Source organism: Hypanus sabinus, chromosome 20 (genome assembly GCF_030144855.1).
Source record: "Hypanus sabinus isolate sHypSab1 chromosome 20, sHypSab1.hap1, whole genome shotgun sequence".
Lineage (NCBI taxonomy): Eukaryota > Metazoa > Chordata > Chondrichthyes > Myliobatiformes > Dasyatidae > Hypanus > Hypanus sabinus.
Genome location: NC_082725.1, coordinates 45,661,342 through 45,675,541, shown reverse-complemented (window position 1 = coordinate 45,675,541; position 14,200 = coordinate 45,661,342). Strand labels below are relative to the sequence as shown.

Genomic DNA, 14,200 nt, shown 5'->3' with positions numbered 1-14,200 from the left:
ACCTCCCATTTCTATCTCTGACCAAAGATCCACAAACCTACCCATCCAGGTGGACCCATTGTTTCAGCTTGTTCCTGCTTCACTGAACTCATATCTGCATACCTTAACTCAGTTTTATCCTCTTAGTTCAGTCCCTTCCTACCTACATCACACACACCTCACACACACTCCTGATCTTTTCAATGATTTCAGGTTCCCTGGCCCTGAGCATCTTATTTTCACCCTGGATGTCCAGTCCCTATACACCTCCATCCCCCACCAGGAAGGCCTCAAAGCTCTCTGTTTCTTTCTAGACACCAGACCCAAACAGTTCCCTTTCATCACCACTCTCCTCAGTCTAGCGGAACTTGTCCTCATTCTCATTAATTTCTCCTTTGGCTCCTCCCACTTTCTTCAAACAAAAGGTGTAGCCAGGAGTACTTGTATAAGTCCCAGCTATGTCTGCCTTTTTGTCGGCTAGGTGGAACAGTCTATGTTCCAAGCCTACACTGGAGTCACTCCCCAAACTTTTCCTACACTACAATGACTGCATTGGTGCTGCTTCCTGCACCCATGCAGAGCTCATTGGCTTCATCAACTTTGCCTGCAACTTCCACCCTGCCCTCAAATTTACCTGGTCCATTTCCAACAGCTCCTTCCCCTTCCTCGATCTTTCTGTCTCCATCTCTGGAGACAGCTTATCTACTGATGTCTATTACAAACCCACTGACTCTCACAGCTACCTGGACTATACTTTGTCTCACCCTGTTACTTGTAAAAACACCATCACCTTCTCTTAATTCCTCCATCCCCACTGCATTTGCTCTCAGGATGAGGCTTTTCATTCCAGAACAACAGAGATGTCTTCCTTCTTCAGAGAAAGAGGCTTCCCTTCCTCCACCATCAATGCTGCCCTAAACTGCATCTCTTCCATTTTGTGCATGTCTGACCTCACACCACCCCACCATGGATAGGGTTTCTTTTGTCCTCACTTACCACCCCACCAACATCCATGTCTAGCAGTAACTTCCACCATCTCCAACGGGATCCCACCACCAAGCACACCTTTCCCTCCCAACGTTCTGCGTTCCACAAGGTTCGCTCCCTACACAACTCCCTCATCCATTCATCCCACCCCACTGACCTCCCTTGCAAGCGCAACAAGTGCTACAGCTGCCCCTACACCTTCTCCCTCACTAACATTCAGGGCCCCAAACAGTCCTTCCGGGTGAGGTGACACTTCACCTATGAGTCTGTTGGGGTATCCGGTGGTCCTGGTGTGAGTCCTTGTATGTCGGAGAAACCCGACATAGATTGGGAAACCGCTTTGTTGAGCGCCTGCACTCCATTTACCAGAAAAAGTGGGATCTCTCAGTGGCCACTTATTTTAATTCCACTTCCCATTTTCATATGTCTATTCATAGCCTCCTCTACTGTCGCAATAAGCACACACTCAAGTTGGAAGAGCAACACATTGTATTCTGTTTGGGCAGCCTCCAACCTGAAGACATCAACATCGATTTCTCGAACCGGAAATGACCCCGCACCCCCTCTATTCCCCATCCCCTTTTCCCTCTCTCACCTTATCTCCTTGCCTGCTGATTGCCTCCCTCTGGTGCGCCTCCTCCTCTCCTATCAGATTCCCCCTTCTCCAACCCTGTATCTCTTTCACCACTCAACTTCTCCCCTCCCACCTTGTGTTTCTTCCTCCCCTTCCCCCACCTTCTGACTCAGACTCAGCTAAAATAAAGCTGAGTCAGAAAAGACTCCAGCCCCGCCAAAGGGTTTCGGCCCGAAATGTCGACTGTAGTCTTTTCCATAGCTGCCGCCTGGCATGCTGAGTTCCTCCAGCATTTTGTGTGTGTCAATCGCACTAACTTCCTTTCACTTTCACCTAGGTGATGGGCAGACCTCCGTTAATAGTGGTGAGCTTTAGCTGCTAAAATGTTTCTGATGAATTGGTTTCCTTTGCAGTGATGATGAGCGAATCTTGAGAAACCTGTATGCTTTTGGGCCATTGCTCATTCTCAACAATACTTTTGGAATTTATCAGACAAGATACAACACTTCATTAATAATGCTTTCTCCCACTGGCTGGATATGGCGCTAACTGATAAAATTGTGGCTGAGTCACTGCTGGAAAGAATGGATAAACCTGGACAATGTGTTGTCTAACAATCTGACACCTTTGCAGGAGGACAACATTAAATAATTCAGACAAGAACATCTCTTATCCAGCTGGTGATCATCTCTCCAAAGATTCGTGACACTCCACGGTGACAAATAGCTAGTACATTGCCTTTGAAATGACTTCTCTGCTAGTGAAACAGCAAACTGAAACCACCCTCTTTTTGACCAAACCTGAGAGTTTAGTAAACTATAAAACCCATGCCTGTCATTAATTTCTGACGAAAACATCATCTTAAAGGACAGCTTTACATCTCCCAGTTTTTGGCTGTCAGCCCATCCATTAATCACACTGGCTCTTCAGTGGGTGCCTGTAATCAGTGCACACAGCAGTCTGCAAGGAGTATGAAACAAGGCCAGAGACCCAGACTTTCCAGAAGTTCCAATTTGCAAAATTATAATTAGCTTTCAGATAATGTAGAAATTAGGAAGGTGTTCGCATGCAGCTAATTTCAAAATGAAGAATTGAGATGACTACCTTGGATATGAGTCTGGACCTGGTTTGACATCCTGCTCTGGTCCAAAATTGGAGGCTGCAGAATCAGTATCAGTCTATCCTTGACCTGAATCAGCATACTCCCTATCTGCTCCACGCAGGTGGGCATTTGTACTCCTCCAAAAATGGACTAATGTCAAGTGTTCAACCTTTATATTCAACAAAGGCTTGCCTGCATTTTGATACTCTCTTGTGAAACCGTATTACCAGTTGCAGTTCAAAGATAGGAGTAAAGAGAGGGAGTTCAGCAAAATTTCTTGGGTTCAAAGAATAATATATGCATGGAAAAAGTTAACAGGGAAATCATGAAGCATACAACAGGAATAGCTTTAAGATGGATGCACTTCTGATAAGAATATGGAGTGAAGATGGGATTAATCACAAAAAAAATTTGTTTCAACCAGATCAGAATCAGGATTATTGTCACCAGTCTGTATGAGGTACTATTTGTTGTTCTGTGATAGTACAGTGCAAAGACAAAATTACTATAAGCTACAAAATAAACAAAACAGTGCAAATCAAAGGAATGACAAGGTACTGTGCATGAATTGATGCACCTTGCAGAAAGATGATGGTGGAGGGAGGGGAAGAAGCTGTTCCTAATTCATTGAGTGTCAAGCCTTCAGGCTCCTGTATCTCCTCTCCGACAGTAGCAATGAGAAGAGGGTGTGTGCTGGATGGTGAGGGACCTTCGTGCTGGATGCCACCTTCTTGAAGCACAGCCTCTTGCAAATGTTCTTGACGGTGGAGAGGTGATAGCCAACTCTGACAGGGCTCCCCAAATGTCGGGCAGGTCGCCTATGCGGACCTCAGAATTTTGTACGTCACTGGCTTTTGACAGACAAACAGGCCATAGAGTTTCCCCAAACTCCTTGCAGGTCTCCAAACTCTCACAGTGATGAAGGTTCAAAGTTCAAAGCACATTTATTATCCAAGTCTGTACACATTACACAACCTTGAGATTCGTCTCCTTACAGGCAGCCACAAAACAAAGAAACCCAACAGAAAAAGACTGCCAAACAGCCAATGTGCAAAACAAACCAAATTGCGCAAACAATTTAAAGTTAACAAATAACGTTCAGAACTGAAGTTCATGAAAATGAGTTCAAAGCCACAAAGCCAGTCATCACTGCAGCTGGTCCAAAAACCCATCAGTTGCAGGCCACAGCCTCAGTTCAGCTCGACACTCCTCAAAACCAGGCCCCTCCCCCAAAAAACCACTTGTGGCTGTTCTGCTGATGGTTTAGACCAAACCACTTCAGAAACCTTTTCAGGGAAGAGATATTACACGTTAAAATCGATGGCAGAAAATTGTGAGAAATGACTGATTTGCATTACTCTGCGCCTGAAACAGAAAATCCCTCCTTGATGTTGCCAACCTGTTGCATATACAGCATCTCGTTAAAATCAACGGCTCCTTTATGACAAGTGAAAGTAAATCCACTCCCCGGTAATAAATCTGTTTCTTTTATTGCAAACTGCAAGATTCCAAGGACATTTATTCCGATATTACAAAGCGGCGAAGGAACATTACAATACCCAGATATGCATTCCCCATAAAATATATATGTAACAAGGCAAAACTGGTAAAACATTTTTTTATATATATATATATGTATAACATATACAAAAAATGTTTTCTTGTAAATTCTTTTACACAGAAATAATACAACATTGACATAATACTGGCTGTTTGGCATGTTTCACAAATAAAAAAAACACTCATGCAATAAAGGTGCCTTACACTACAGAGGATCAAAGCCATGACCATATGCTAGTTTAATAGGGAATTAGTCTTTCCTTTTAAGTATGATCCATATTCATGACCTACAATGTTACTTTCATCACGACATAAGCTTTATCTACTGAACGAAGTGTACAACTGCAGGGTTGATTCTGAGAGGGCAACTTGAGATATGAACAGACCTAGACTTAAGTCCTGAATGGAAAAACGCCGAGCATTTGTTTTTGATGTACAGATCAAAAAAAAATCCATCTCACCGCCTCATATCCTCAATACCCCCCTTGTTGCTCTGGTAACAAAGAGCAAAGGACGGTCTCAAAGTGCTGTCAGAAACAAGGCTTTGGCAAGAAGGTGACGCATCAAAAGATCCAGGAGTTGATTTCCCTCTCAATGGAGGTTGCACTGTGGCAAAGTCACTGTCCTTCATGATACGGACACTCATTAAGTAACAATTTGGTCTAGCTAAACATTAGTAGAGGCTGAAGAGCAGCAGGAAGGTAGATAGTTAATAGATGTGATAACAAAAGAAGCAGTTCCAGCTAACGCTGATTCCAGTTTATTCTCACAGCTTTGTCGCTGTGTTTAGTTACAGTCATAAACAAAGTCATAGTTGCTTGGCTCCTTGGGGATAGGCGGCGGGGCTTCCGGAATTTGGATATTTTCTAGGTCAAGGAGCCGCAGCTTCATCTCCATGCTGAGGAGTGTGTCAAGGTCATTCTTCGTCAGCTCGCTCATCATCTCCTTCCCGAGTAAAGCATTCAGCCCGTCTGTCCACACACAGTACTGGAAGAGAGAAAAGGCGTGGCAATGAGAACACTGGTCAACCTTCCGCAAGATAAACGGCACAGGGGAGATGCTGTTCGGCCCACAGAGAATGTGCTAGCAGTTGTACTACGCACATCAAATGCTGGAGGAACTCAGCAAGCCAGGCAGCATCTATGGAAATAGAGAAGCAGTCAATGTTTCGGGATGAGATCCTTCCGCGTGGCTGGAAAGGGAGGGAGAAGAAGCCAGACTGAGAGGGCGAGGGCGATGGAGGACAAGCTAGAAGAGCTAGTGAAGCCAAGTGGGTTGCAGGGGAAGGAATGAAATAAGAAGCTGGGAGGAGATAGGTTGAAAAGGTAAAGGGCTAGAAAAGAAAGAATATGATAGGGGAGAAGAGTGAACCATGGGAGAAATGGAAGGATAGGCACTAGGGGGAGGTGATAAGCAGTTGAAGTGAGGAGAGAAGTAGCAAAATGAGGGCCAGCAAGGGAAATTGAAGGAGGAGGAAAGGGGAGGGGGATAAATTACAGGATAGTTGAAATCAATATTCAGGCCATCAGGCTGGAGGCTACCTCCAAACTGAGAGTGGCCTCATCATGGAGCCTTTGACCGACATGTCTGAATGGGACAATATATAGGAGATTAACTCACTTGAGCAAAGATTCAGTTATAGAAACACAGAAAATTACAGCCACAGACATAGGCCCTTCAGCCTGTCTACTCTGCGCCAAACCACTTAAAACTCCCTAGCTCCATCAACCTGCACCCAGACCATCGCCCTCCATACCCCTCCCATCCGTGCACCTATCCAAACTTCCCTTAAACGTTGAAATCAAAATCACATCCATCACTTGTGCCGCCAGCTCATTCCACACTCTCACCACCCTCTGAGTGAAGACATTTCTTCTCATTCCCCTTAAATATTTCATCCTTCACCTTTAATCCATGACCTTTAATAATGTCTCACCCAATCTCAGTGGAAAAAGTCTGCTTGCATTTACCCTATCTATACCCCTTATAATTTTGTATACCTCTACCAAATCTCCTCTCAATCTTCTCTGCTCCAGACAATAAAGTTCTAAACTTTTTATTCTTTCCTTAGAACTCAGGTCTTGCAGTCCCAGCAACATCCTTGTAATATTTCTCTAAACTTTTTCGATTTTGTTGGCACCTTTCCTGTAGGTTGGTGACCAAAAGTGAACACAATACTCTCAATTAGGCCTCAGCAATGTCTTATACAACTTCAACATAACACCCTGACTGTCTCCTGTACTCAATCCTGTAGTCGATGCAGGCCAATTGCAAAAACTTTCTTCACAATTCTATCTACCCGTGATGTCACTTTCAATGAATATGGACCTGTATTCCCAAATCCCTTTGTCCTACTGCATTCCTTAGTGCCCTACCACCCACTGTGCAAGACTTATCATGGTTGGTCTTCACAAAGGACAACACCTCATACTTGTCTACATTAACTTCCATCTGCTATTTTTGGCCTATTTTTCCAGCTGATCCAGATCCCACTAGAAGCTTTGATAGTCTTCTTCGTTGTCCAGTAGACCCCCAATCGGTGTCATCTGCAAATCTGCTGATCCAGTTAGCCACATTATCATACAGATCATTGATATAGATGACAAACAACAACAAACCCAGCACCGATCTCTGCAGCACACCACTAGTCACAGGTCTCCAGTCAGAAGGACAACCATATCGCTGGCTTCTCCTGCAAAGCCAATGTATAATCCAATTTACTACCTCATTTTGAATGCCAAGTGACTGAACCTTCTTGACCAACCTCCCATGCGGGACCTTGTCAAATGCCTCGCTGAAGTCCATGTGGACAACAACCACTGGCTTTCCTTCATCAATGTTCCTGATAACTTTCTTGAAAAACTCTGTAAGATTGGTTAGACACAATCTACCATGAATAAACCCATGCTGACTATCCAAAATCAGTCCCCATCTATCCAAATAGTCATATATCCAGTCCCTTAGAATACCTTCCAATAACTTCCCCACTACCGATGGCAGGCTCACTGCCTATAATTCCCTGGATTATCCTTAGAGCCTGCCTTAAACAGTGGGACGATGTTACCTATCCCCCAACCCTCCTGTACCTCACCCGTAGGTAAGGATGATTTAAGTATCTATGCTAGCCCCTCCAATTTCTGCACTTGCCTCCTCTCAGGGTCTGGGATTTGTTTGCCCTAATTTGTCTCAAGACGGCAAATACCACTTGCAGTATACCACTTGACCTTGCTGATCAATTATATAGACACGGTGCCCATCTCCTGAAGCAAAAAATCCATTTAAAGGCTCCCCCTAATCCATGTGTAGATGACCATTCTGATCTTCCAGAGAATCAGTTTTGAGCCTTGCAATCCTTTTGCTCCTAACATATCTGTAGAATCCTTTGGAATTCTCCTTCAGTTTGTCTGCTAGAGCAACTTCACACCTTCTTTTAGCCCTCCTGATACCTTTCCTAATGGTTCTCCAGTATTTCTTCTACTCATTTGTTCCTACCTGCCTATACCTGCTATGTACCTCCTTTTGTCTTAACCAAGGTCTCTTGGAAACCAAGGTTCCCTAACCTGTTGCCCTTGCCTTCTGACAGGCACAAAGAAGCTTTGTATCCTCAAAATTTCAATTTTTAAAGCCTCCCATTTAGCAAATGTATGCCAGAAAACAGCCCATCCCAATCTACACTTGCCAGATCCTTTCTGGTACCATCAAAATTGGACTTCTTTCAAATTAGAATCAACACAAGGACGAGACCTATCCTTTTCCATAATTACCTCAAAACTAATGGCATTATGATCACTAGCTGCAAAGTGTTCCCCAGCACAAACTTCTGCAATCTGCCCTGTCTCATTTCCTAATAGGAGATCTAGCATTGCACACTCTCTCATTGGGACATCTATGTACTAATTAAGGAAACTTTTCTGAACACATTTGACAAGCTCTATTCCATCTAGTCCTTTTTACAATATGGGAGTTCAAGGCAATATATGGAAAATTAAAATGACATACTATCATAATCTTAGTTTTTTTGTACCGTCTGCAATCATTCTGCAAACTTGTTCCTCCAAACCAATTGGACTGTTGGGTGATCATACCTTTCTTAATCCTCAGTTCCACCCTTAAAGCATCATTAGATGAGTTCTCCAGTCTGTCCTGACTGAGCATTGCATGACATTTTTCCTGACTAGTAATGCCAGCCCTCCCCTTTTAATCCCTCCCGCCCCATCACATCTAAAATAATGGACCAACAGAATATTGAGTTGCCAGTCCTGTCCCTCATGCAACCAAGTTTCACTAATGACTACAGTATCTGTTCTGGCACACTGGTTCCCATCCTCTTGCAAATCCAGTTTAAACAACCCCACCACCCCTTGCCCTGTGCAGGACCAGCAACCTTCCCACTAGGATATTAGTTCCCCTCCAGTATAGGAGTTCCTTCTGTTGAGATCACACCTTCCCTGGAAGAGAGCCCAATGATCAAAAAATCTGAAGCCCTTCCTCCTTAACCATATGTTAAACTGTACGATCTCCTTATTTCTGGCCTCACTAGCATGTGGCATGGGTAACAATCCTGAGATCACAACCCTGGAGGTCCTGCCCTTTAACTTAGTACCCAACTCGCTAAACTCATTTTGCAGAACCTTGTACCCGTATGTCATCGGTACCTTTATGGACCATAACCTGTAGCTGTTCACCCCACATTTAAGAATGCTGAGGACTCGATCCGAGACATCCTGGACCCTGGCACACGTGAGGCAACATACCATTCGGGAATCTTGTTCTTGTCCACAGAACCTCCTTTCAGTTCCTCTAACTAACGAGTCCCCTATCACCACAGCTGGCCTCTTCTCCCGCTTCCCTTCTGACCCTGGCACCCAGGACACAACAAACCATCTGGGAATGTTATTCTCATACACAGGACCTCACCAATGAACCCCCTATTACTACAGCTCGCCTCTTCTCCCCCTTCCCTTCTGAGCACAGAGCCAGACAGTACCAGAGACCTGACTGGTGTGACTTCCCTCTGCTAGGCCATTCCCCCAGCCTTACCCAAAATTATCTGATTTCTGGAGAGTCTCGTAATTAAGGAGGTGTAACTGTGAAAGATTGTTGTAGGTCGAGCTTCAGAAAAGTTAGCATTACCAAGACAAGGCAAGGCAAGGTCCAAATCTCATATTGACAAACTTTTTTCCCCTAATGAGGGGAATATAGTATCTGTCAGAAAAAAACAGATGACATATTCAGCTACTATAATAAGATGCAGAGTGACAAATCAAACATTTTGACCCCGATTTGATGGATTTTCCAGCCTATGGAAATCAAAGGACCTTAAGGAAGAGGCAGACAACTTCACAGAAGAGATAAGTGTCCCTCCAGCACTACTTGTGGGTTAGGAGTAAGCATTGCTTTTCCAGTGTCTCCAGGACCACAGTCCAGGTCCCTTCCACTATTGTATATGGAGTGCCCAAGTTGGGCAGGGAAGCCTCTCAAACAATAAAATCATTCAACGGTTTAAAAAAAAGTTAACACTACTAAATGCATTCATTATGAACATAACAACTTTGCACTGTTTCTTCTTAAAATTGTAAATAAGGTTTATTTTGAAATATCAAAAGATCTCCTACATCCTACATAATATAAGTTCTATTTTTGATACTGAGTATTCTAGTCTTCTCTCTTGCTTTGGTTTACAAGGAAGAGAACGCGTGTGGCACCTCATCACTTCACCTATTTCTTCCTCTCGTTTCACTCAGAATGTGGAGGGTGGACAAGAATTCCCAATACTGCTTTTATCCTGACATCCACCTTTGTGTGTGGCTGTATCAAGCTGAACTTCGGAATGTAGTACACTAACTTCGAGTATCACCACACGCCAAGGTTCTAGCAGTCCCTGGTTTTGCAAAGGATGGGCCTGGCTTTGCTGCTGCCCAATGATTCATTGAACTGGAACTTGCTGCACTACCTGTCCTTTGTAAAAAGTTTTCTGCAGTAAAACACCTTGGGACCACAAATCCAATAGCAGTAGTCAACACCAAACTTCCTGCTGGCCCTGTGGAAGAAAGACACAATGTGGGATGATCTCCTCAGTAGACTTTCAAAACTATTGGGCAGAACACCTCACTGCCAGAACCCACGATCAAACACCAAGATCTGCCAGATCCATTCCGCAGAGTTGGAGTTTCACTCCCAAAGTGCCTTGCCTTTAGGCTCCTGAGGCAACTGTCCAGCTATTTGTGGATTGTCTGTTTGATTTGGAGAGGATGCAGTGGTTCTGGGCAATGTTTGTCCCAAGCAAATGTGTAACTGAGTCTCTCTGATCTACAGGTTGCTCCCAGGGATGGATACTGAGACAGACATCAAGTGCTGCTGGAATATCATCAACTAGGTACAAAAAGACATCTATAATGGGAAAATACTGCCCGGTACACCCTAGGCTACAGGAGTATGTGCTGAGGGATCCACCGAGGCTCAGTGCAATTAATGTAAAGGCTTTGTGGGAGAGAAATGCAGTCTAAAGTTCTGCCACTAAGGGGTTGGGCCCAGTGTAACACTCCCTCAAACACTTGACCGGTGCATTGTTCAGAGGCCACGAGTGGCATTGGCACTCTGTGCCGAGGAACCATTGTTTTGATGACACTACGAATGCAACTTAAGACACGTACTAATGGCATTGTACGTTCTCTATATAGTTTCATGGTTTAGCTATGTGTGTGCGTGGGCGGGGAATGTGGTTTCTTCCGGGTGCTCTGATTTCCTTTCACATTCCGCCGGCCTGGTCGGTACATTACAGGTAAAGCCCCCACCCCCCAAACCAGTGAGCACATCTACATGAAACGCTGTCAAAGGAAAGCAGCATCAATCATCAAAGGTCCTCACCACCCAGGCCATGCTCTTTTCTCACTGCTGCCAACAATTGAAGGTACAGGTGTCTCAAGACTCACACCACCAGGTTCAAGGACAGTTACTACCCCTCAACTATTAGGCTCTTGAACTAGAGGATAATTGCACTCATCTATTGAGTTGTCCCACAACTGATGGTCTCACTTTAAGGACACTTTATCTTGTCATTGCATGCTGTCATTATTTATTGCTATTTACAGTGCCATGCAAAAGTTTGGGCACCCTGGTCAAAATTTCTGTTACTGTGAATAGTTAAGTGAGTAGAAGATGAACTGATCTCTAAAAGTCATAAAGTTAAAGATGAAACATTCTTTTCATCATTTTAAGCAAGATTAGTGTATTATTTTTGTTTTGTACAATTTTAGAGTGAAAAAAAGGAAAGGAGCATCATGCAAAAGTTTGGGCACCCCAAGAGATTTGAGCTCTCAGATAACTTTTACCAAGGTCTCAGACCTTAATTAGCTTGTTAGGGCTATGGCTTGTTCACAGTCATCGTTAGGAAAGGCCAGGTGATGCAAATTTCAAAGCTTATAAATACCCTGACTCCTCGAACCTTGTCCCAACAATCGGCAACCTTGGGCTCCTCTAAGCAGCTGCCTAGCACTCCGAAAATTAAAATAAATGATGCCCACAAAGAAGGAGAAGGCTATAAGAAAATGTTTTCAGGTAGCCGTTTCCTCAGTTTGCAATGTAATTAAGAAATGGCAGTTAACAGGAACAGTGGAGGTCAAGTTAAGATCTGGAAGACCAGGGAAACTTTGAGAGAACTGCTCATAGGATTGCTGGAAAGGCAAATCAAAACCCCTGTTTGACTGCAAAAGACCTTCAGGAAGATTTAGCAGACTCTGGAGCGGTGGTGCACTGTTCTACTGTGCAGTGACATCTGCACAAATATAACTTCATGGAAGAGTCATCAGAAGAAAACCTTTCCTGCATCCTCACCACAAAATTCAGCATCAGAAGTTTGCAAAGGAATGTCTAAATAAGCCTGATGCATTTTGGAATCAAGTCCTGTGGACTGATGAAGTTAAAATAGAACTTTTTTGGCTGCAATGAGCAAAGGTATGTTTGGAGAAAAAAGGGTGCAGAATTTCATGAAAAGAACACCTCTCCAACTATTAAGCACGGGGGTTGATCGATCATGCTTTGGGCTTGTGTTGCAGCCAGTGGCATGGGGAACATTTCACTGGTGGAGGGAAGAATTAATTCAATTAAATACCAGCAAATTCTGGAAGCAAACATCACACCGTCTGTAAAAAAAAAGCTGAAGATGAAAAGAGGATGGCTTCTACAACAAGATAATGATCCTAAACACACCTCAAAATCCACAATGGACTACCTCAAGAGGTGCAAGCTGAAGGTTTTGCCATGGGCTTCACAGTCCCCCGACCTAAACATCATCAAAAATCTGTGGATAGACCTCAAAAGAGCAGTGCATGCATGACGGCCCAAGAATCTCACAGAACTAGAAGCCTTTTGCAAAGAAGAATGAGTGAAAATCCCCCTAACAAGAATTGAAAGGCTCGTAGCCGGTTAAAGAAAGCGTTTACAAGCTGTGATACTTGCCAAAGGGGGTGTTACTAAGTACTGACCATACAGGGTGCCTAAAGTTTTGCTTTGGGCCCTTTTCCTTTTTTGTTATTTTGAAACTGTAAAAGATGGAAATTAAAAAAGTAACCTTGCTTAAAATATTAAAGAAATGAGTGATCTTTAACTTTATGCCTTTTGGAAATCAGGTCATCTTTTACTCGCTTAGCTATTCACAGTAACAGAAATTTTGACCAGGGGAGCCCAAACTTTTGCATGCCATTTCAACAGTTTGTCATCTATGCTCTTGCTCCTGCATTGATTCTGTTTACAGTTACTAATCTCTGTAGGTAAAAGAATCTCAGGGTTGTATGCAGTGACATGTATGTACTCCGATAATAAATTTTACTTTGAACTTTGATCGGAGGCCATAAGTAGCATGGGTGCTCTGTGCAAACACAAGGGAATCTGCAGATGCTGGAAATTCAAACAACACACACAAAATGCTGGTGGAACACAGCAGGCCAGGCAGCATCTATAGGGAGAAGCGCTGTCGATGTTTCGGGCCGAGACCCTTCGTCAGGACTCTGTGCATAGGTTGTACTGACTTGACACTATGACACTAAAGACAGGTACTGACAAGCATATTTTCTTCATACAGTATACTTTCATGATTTAATTTCTGGGCTTCCTCTGGGTGCTCTGGTTTCCTCTCACATTCAAAAGAAATTTGATAGTTAGCTGTGGGCAGGCACACTACGTTGGCATCATTACTGCGGTGACACTTGCAGGTTGCCCAGTATAATCTTCGCTGATCTGATTTGATGCAAAATGATACACTTCACTGTATGTTTCAATGTACATGTGACAAATAAAGCTAATCTTTATTTTTTTAGAAATAAAAAGGAATAGCACGTGGTATCTTGAGAATTGTACGTCCGCTCTGAAAAAGCACCCCAGCTAGCACTGACTCTCTGGTTGGGGCTGCCATCCTAAGTTCCCACTGGTGCAGTACCTGGTTCCATACTTGATTGTTCCTGGTTTCAGCAATCTGGTACGTGAAAGTTCAACAGACTTGCATGCCTGTAGTAAACCCGAAAGTGGTCAAGTGATGGAGTTGGATATTACACTTTAAAATGTTTATATAACACATCGCCTCACAACTCTTACAACCCCAGAATCACTTTGGTCCCAGGTGCCCTCTGCGTGGAGTCTGTCCGTCAGAGTTTCCAGTCCATATAAATGCTACATTTTGTTCCACCTCCCAAGGGAATCTAGGTCGGGAGGTTAATAAGTCACTGTAAGTTGTCCCTAGCACAATGGCTCATGAGAGAATCAAGGGATGTTAATGGACATGTGAGAAAGGATAGGTTTACCAGGAAATAAATGGGGGTAAACACAAAGTACACTGCAGATGCTGTGGTCAAATCAAGACGTACAAAAAGGCTGGATGAACTCAGTAGGTCAGGCAGCATCCGTTGAAAGGAGCAGTCAACGGCCCTTTGTCAGGGCTAAAGGAGGAGGGGGCAGGGGCCGTATAAAGAAGGTGGGGGGAGGGTGGAAAACCAATCAGAGGAAAG

The 14,200-nt window shown here is 43.8% G+C and overlaps 1 protein-coding gene across 1 annotated transcript in view; it reads right to left on the bottom strand.

Annotated features, from left to right (window-relative positions):
- Positions 1-3,567: 3,567 nt before the first annotated feature.
- elmo1 (engulfment and cell motility 1 (ced-12 homolog, C. elegans)) overlaps positions 3,568-14,200 on the bottom strand; it is a 221,969-nt gene continuing 211,336 nt past the window's right edge. Inside the window, exon 23 of the mRNA XM_059945420.1 lies at positions 3,568-5,189. Within this exon, the coding sequence (XP_059801403.1) occupies positions 4,989-5,189 (201 nt within the window). The 3' untranslated portion in view covers positions 3,568-4,988. The remainder of the gene's footprint in view (positions 5,190-14,200) is intronic.